General features: G+C 34.0%; 2 protein-coding genes across 2 annotated transcripts; both read left to right on the top strand.

Annotated features, from left to right (window-relative positions):
* Positions 1–3,541: 3,541 nt before the first annotated feature.
* On the top strand, positions 3,542–4,348 carry LOC131648465 (uncharacterized). Its single transcript, XM_058918218.1, has 3 exons — positions 3,542–3,841; positions 3,893–4,162; positions 4,205–4,348. Exons 1-3 carry the CDS (start codon positions 3,542–3,544, stop codon positions 4,346–4,348), a joined length of 714 nt encoding a protein of 237 aa, XP_058774201.1.
* Positions 4,349–5,587: 1,239 nt separating this feature from the next.
* Positions 5,588–6,531, top strand: LOC131645756 (uncharacterized). Its single transcript, XM_058915970.1, has 2 exons — positions 5,588–6,017; positions 6,300–6,531. The coding sequence occupies exons 1-2, from the start codon at positions 5,638–5,640 to the stop codon at positions 6,448–6,450; spliced, it is 531 nt and encodes a 176-aa protein (XP_058771953.1). The 5' UTR covers positions 5,588–5,637; the 3' UTR covers positions 6,451–6,531.
* The last annotated feature ends 331 nt before the right edge of the window (positions 6,532–6,862 follow it).

Below are 6,862 nucleotides of genomic sequence, written 5' to 3'. Positions count from 1 at the left end.
ACGAACTGCCTAAACAAATATCGTGTTCTTGTCGCTTTTACCTTTTCATTTACGTTCTGTTCATATTTGGTTATAATAGCAAATTGATCAACGATTCGAGTGTTAAGATTGTGAATTAAGGTCTTATATAAACATCACAATCCATCACACATTGAACTACCATCAATTTGATCATTATCACCAAGTGTTTGTGTTTTTGCTTCTTTCACCATTACTGCATTGCAAACGTCGTTCATCATATAAGAAGTTAATTGATTTTCAATAGAGCTACGTATTGATTCTATAGTGTATTCTCTTATCGTTTATCTCAAGCTGGTTAGTGGTTTTAACACATATACAATCGTTTCAATAGTGGTTCGGAATAGACGCGAGTCGATTCAGAATCACTTCCGCTTAAAGTTCAATTAATTCCGCAAAACTGTGTAAGATCTATTCACCCCCCCCCCTCTAGATTCTAAGGCAGCGTCTAACACATATCTCTTATGCGGAAGCATTTCTTGACCTTGGGCCCAACATAAAAGTTGTAGAGAACTGAATTTCCTTGAGAATGAGCTTTGGTTTGGAAATTTGTGATGAAGTATGAGAGAGATATGATCAGTCAAAGTTGGACTGACTTTCTCCTAGAGAAAAGAGAAAACCCTAGTTGGAGGCTTGTTGCTTAGGAGACAGGTAAGTGAGCCTAATTCTCGTGCTTGAGAATTTGAAAGTCAGATGGATCAAAATATCTTGAAATATGATGGACAAATTTTGGGGTATGACACGTATGCAAGCTCTAAATAAATAATATATATTTAATTGCTCAACATATTATGTTTGGATAAACAACATAAAAAGTAAATCAAGCTTTATGTGGTGTTAAAATTATATTTACACTGAACATGTTCAACACTTAGAAAAATTCAAAATCTCATGTCAAAGTTTTTAGAACATGCAAAAAATTAATAACGAGTAATTTTATTTGACACGCATAAAGACATAAAGAGTCGTGCTTAGTTTAATGACAATCATAAAATAAGCTTGGAATTATCAAATACACGTAATGTATAACAACAACTACTCATTGCCATTAACATGAATGTAATTGATTACATTTTGTTATAGATTATGACAAAAGAAACATAATAAGAAGATTCAAAGAAACTAAAACTGTCAATAAACTCAAATGACAATGAAATTCAAAAGAAATGAAAATAAAGCAAACAAAGAAAATCCTAGTTATTTGGGTGGTAAGTATCATCAGTCTGCATGAAATTTATTTATCAGTCCTCTAGAGTAACATAGAGTAATCAAATAACTGATTCTAAGGTTGAGCAATAGAACGGTCTTGAGGCCGGGTAGGTTGAGGAGTTAGTGGGTGATCAGATGATTAGGGATTTCTGATTGTTAGTCTAATTATCTAAACTAGGCAATTTATTCAACTTTGTGATGAACTAGGATTGGGAATTTAGAAGTTGTTGCTAATGAATTAACACACTTAGAACCCCTAACTTAATTTTGAATTGGCCTAAAGAATTAGGAATTATCATATAAATTAGTAAGCTACACACCAAAGAATTGAGTGTAGTGGCTATGTTAATTCGCAGTGAGATGATAATATGATTGAAACTCAACAGATACTATGTTCATTAACAGGTAAAAATAAGGGGATTTGATAAATAATCCTTATCACCTTTTGCAATATTGAATTACTTCTTTTTAATTTCTCGTTTAAAACTGCTTCTCGAACAAAAACCCCCATATTTAATTACTAAATTTTGAAATTAATTTTCTAGTCAAAATCTAAACCTCATGGAGATGAGTCTTTTTATTATTACTTTGAAACTATTGATACACTTGCCGAGAAGTCATTAGTTGTCTGATGGGTGTGCATTATGATCAGTGGACAACTAACCCTTAGCTTCGGACGACAAGAGGTGATAGCAATGTACTCGCTCAAACCGGATTGTCTTGCCCTCCTTTGCTTTACCTATTAAGGGGCAAAGTAGAATCATTCCAGTACAATATGCGATACAATTAATGTTATGTCATGAATCGATTCATGGATGAAAATTTCATGTCTTATCTCAATGTGGGATATCTAAATGATTCAAAACTTTATTTTAATCTACTTACATGAGTAGATTCATGAATTGAATCATGGGATGAAATTATCAAGCAAACTTTATCATTTAAGTAGATTCACTTGGCACCCTTGATTCGAATCATTTAAGAAAATTCACATTGATTTTGTGTTATATCTCAAGCACCTATAAAAAAAATATTGTCTTCATTTTATTTTATTAACCTAGATAGAATCTTTAGAGTAAGCACTAGAAAAATAAATCATCTCTCTCTAAACAAAAGCCTTCATCTTGTGTATGACGATCAATCAACTTTGTGAGTTTTTAATGTTGTTTTGTGAGGAAACCAATTAGATTCCTAATGTGTGTTAAAGTATATTTTTTTCTATCTTCTGAACCTATTTTGTGGGATTCAAGATTTGAAGTTCTATTGAATAAAAAGATTGGTTTTCTCCATAGAAAGTGGAGTTTCTTGCTTCTATCAACCTCGAGAAGAAAAAGTTCAAGTCTTACAAGCGTATAGTTTAAACATTTATGCGAGTGTGAAAATTGAGGATTCTTAAAGGTTGAAGATTGTGTAATCAAGATAAAGGTTGTAGTTGAGGATAACTATGTTGCAAATAAAGATAAATCAAGGAAGAAGATAAAGTTAGCTACGATTGAGAAATTTATCTAAATTGTTTTATGTGATTTTGTTGTAACCAAACTCTGTAGCATAACCAAATCTAGTGGAAGAGCAATTTTTTATGGTTTACCACCAGAGACTGAAATAGGTGCATGTGAGCACGAAGCACTGAACCAATATATAACCATGTATAATATTCTCTCTCTCTCTCTCGCTCTCTCTCTAAATTTCTTAAGTAGATGGCCATTCTTTAGAATTTCTTGTTTTGTAAAGATTTGCATGTTCAAGGTTTTCTTTTATTCATATCGCTTAATTTTGTAAAAGTTATGTATGGTTAGATTAGGTTTTCTAAGGGGCTGTTTGGGAGCTGGTTTTCGGAGGATTTTGGAGGGAAAGGCTGTGAAGGGTTGCGTCTATATCTAGAAATATGTTCGATATTTTAAAAAAATTTAAAAAAAAATAATAATATTATATGCTAATGTATTATATTGTTGTTTAAACTTTTTAAAAATATCAAACATATTTCTAGATATAGACGCAACTATCCAAAGTATTTTTCTTCAAAACCCTCCAAAAACTAACTCGTAAACAACCCCTAAGTGATATTTTTGTTGATTAAATTGTTGAATTGTAATTATAGATTATAAAAGTTGATTAATCTAATATACTTCAAATTTCTTATTTGAATTATATAAGATTAATTCACATATTTCTTTGTCATTTTCTCTTTTCTATTTGGTTTTTAATTCATTATGTTCAAAACTTTCAATTATGTAAAGTCTTTTCAAAAGGATTTTCATCGATAATACTTCAACAAAGTACAATATTATGGACGCTGGCATGTGAAACCGACACTATGGTAAGGTATCTGTCTGAGTGGTACATGCAACAATTTGACTATGTTCAGACTATACCCAGATCTCCAACTCAGGCTTCTCGTGACACCATTGCTCGCTGGGATCTCAATGACATTTTTGAAGATTGGGAGCAGCATATGGTGCCAGAGGAGTATCGGTTGATGCAAGAATCCAGCAGTTGGCAATATGTAGAAGGATACGTGATATGGTTCTACACAGTGTCTCACCCTATCATGACATTGGATGCTCTTGGACATCCACCTAGGTCAGCTCATGAGAAGATTTTGGAGAACCAGCAGGTCCAGGATGACCGTGCCATTGATGTCTTGCTGATCTGTTAGCGAATACAGTTGATTGGGCAAGAGGCTTTGGAGTCAGGGATCATTGAGAGGGGTAGTCCCGAGGCGGTGTCCATCATGGAGAGGGTAGTTAGCGAGACATCGAGTGTAGTGGGATACAAGAGGCCAGAGGAGTATCGGTTGATGCAAGAATCCAGCAGTTGGCAGTATGTAGAGGAATACGTGACATGGTTCTACACAGTGTCTCACCCTATTATGACACTGGATGCTCCTAGACATCCATCTAGGTCAGCTTATGAGAATATTTTGGAGAACCAGCAGGTCTAGGATGACCATGCCATTGATGTCTTGCTGATCTGTTAGCGGATACAGTTGATTGGACAAGAGGCTTTGGAGTCAAGGATCATTGAGAGGGGTAGTCCCGAGGCGGTGGCCATCATGAAGAGGGTGGTTAGCGAGACAGTGAGTGCAGTGGGATACAGGAGGCCGAGGAGGGGCCAGGGGTGAGGATTAGGCATACGCAGTAGGTTATGCTTTTTTTTATTCCAGAACAATTTATGTATTATATTTTACTATTTTCATAACAACATTTTATGCTTATTATCGTTTGATATTTCTTATCATTTTCAGTTCGCGTTTTTTTTATCGTTTTAATGTAATTCTGTATCAAAACTTTGATGAAATTAAAAAAATATATATATATAAATCACAGTTAGTGGTGATTTCGGAGATGCATCTCTGAAACACCTTTCAAACACATAAATGATGCTTTCGAAGATGCATCTCCAAAAATATTATTCTTATGGTGCGTTAGAAGATGCATCTTCAAAAGACATTTTAGGATTTTCAGGAGTTTTTTTTTCACCTTTACAAAATAGAAGAAAAAAATGCAATAAAGTTTGTGACCTGGCCCATTGAGGCTAGAGCTGTCAAAATAGGCTTGACCCATCGGGCCGGCCCATAAGCCCAACAATTTAGCGCGGGCCAGACCGCAAAATACCTTAAAAAAACATGACCCTGTCTTTTTTGGCCAACCCATTGAGCCTATGTTTTTTATGGGTTGGGTCAGGCCGGACAAAACGGGCTTCGTGTTGGTCCATTAAAAAAAGATTTTGATAACTTTTGGGGAAAAAAGATTGAGATAATAAGATATGATTAATGTGTTTTCAAGTGATAAAGAAAAGTTAAAGAGAGTGAAGATATATTTTTAAGATGGTGTGATCAAGGAAATGGTTGTGAGATGGAGAAAAAATTTGATAAATATTGGTGATAATATTAAGTTACTCTGTACTTTTACATGTACGTTTTTGTGGTATTCATATATATATTTTAAACATCACTTATATACGTTTATGATACTCTCTACTTATATTATGTTGCATTTATTCATTACATCCTTTTTATAAAATTAAAACTGTAATATTTAAATACGGGTCAGACTGACCCATCAAACCGTACGGGCCTTTGAAAAATGGATGGCTCATTTTAGGTAATCTATTAAACAATTGTACCGGGTTAGACTAACCCATTTAAATATATTCGCCCACCAGATCAAAATGGAACGGACCAACCCATTTGACAAGTCTAATTGAGGCTGGACCGATTGTCTAAGTTTATCCACTAGTAATATATTGAAAGAAGATAAGAGTGACACGGTTTTGAAATAAATTGGAGTATTTAAAGGGGTCTGTATGTAGTATTCATTTCATTCCTCCTCATTCTTAGGCCTCTCTCTTCTCTTGTGCTGCGGCGCAGTCAATAACATATCTTTCATCTTTCTGCAATCACTCAGCAGAATGTCTCCGACTCCTCCCAATACTCCAAATCCCACAACCAACACAACCACCTCTGGCCCACTCTACCCTGCCACTTATCTTACCCATCGCGAATTTCTGTGCTGTCGTCTTCGAACCACTAAACATCTTATCAAACACTACAGACGTGAGTATCGGGCTCTCATGGAACAAGTCAGGATCAAACGTAGACAATATGTTACTGAGACTGGTCTTAACCCTTTCCAGGATGAAACCGATGTTGTCGTTGACAATTACACCAACATATGTGCTTTTGATGGTTGTATGTCCAACCCTATGCCTTGCACTTCCTTTTGCTCTACGCATATTCTCTCTGAACCAAAACAAGTGCTTTATAAGCCATGCACTTTTGTTATCGCAAGGTATATATATCTATCTCACTTATATTATCCTTATTACTTCATGTTTTCATCAAAATATATTCTGATCTAATAAATCCAACCATTCTTAATGAAAACAATATTCATTTTCATATATTGCATTTTTTTACGCTAACAAATACGATGTCATAAATCTCATGTGGGCATAGATCTTATGTTATACTTGGGATCAATATACTAGATTTTTTATTAAATATTTTGTCTCTTGCTGATGCTTAAAGGCATGAATTTTAAATATAAGCTTGAATGTTTTTTTGTTTGCAGGTCAGCGGCTGGACCTGTAATGTGCGAGAAACCTATTGTGATATCCACGACTTCTTCATACTGCACAGTCCACATGCAAAAGGCTGAGAAGGAGGATGATGAAGAATGTAAGACTGAGGTTAAGAAGGAAGATGATACAGCTGAGGAGTGAGGAAGGGAATACAAGCATGAATAATAATCCACTTTGAATAAACTTGTTTAATTTTAAAAAATTAGGTCAAAGAAATCGAAACTACTGAATAAATCTTGAGTAATAAAAAAATCCACATCTGATCCTGTATGAATGAATCTTATGTGGAGCAAAAAAAATAGTATTACTTTTGATTCTGTTGTTAACTGGGCTTCTTTGAGGTACCTTATTCATTGAATGCATACTTTTACTTTTAGTAAATGTATATACTAGTAGTAAAATATCGTTGGATTTTGGAAAAAAATAATTAAAATTTAGTAGATTTTTGAATATTTTTAAATTTGGTTGGATTTGGATACACTATGAATAAACTTTTTAGACAAAAATTAAAATTTAAGAATGGTATATAATTTTTTTTTAATTATTACTATAA

The sequence above is a fragment of the Vicia villosa genome, linkage group LG2 (genome assembly GCF_029867415.1).
Source record: "Vicia villosa cultivar HV-30 ecotype Madison, WI linkage group LG2, Vvil1.0, whole genome shotgun sequence".
Taxonomy (NCBI): domain Eukaryota; kingdom Viridiplantae; phylum Streptophyta; class Magnoliopsida; order Fabales; family Fabaceae; genus Vicia; species Vicia villosa.
The sequence above is the reverse complement of the archived record's forward strand: the minus strand, read 5'-3'. Positions and strand labels throughout refer to the sequence as shown.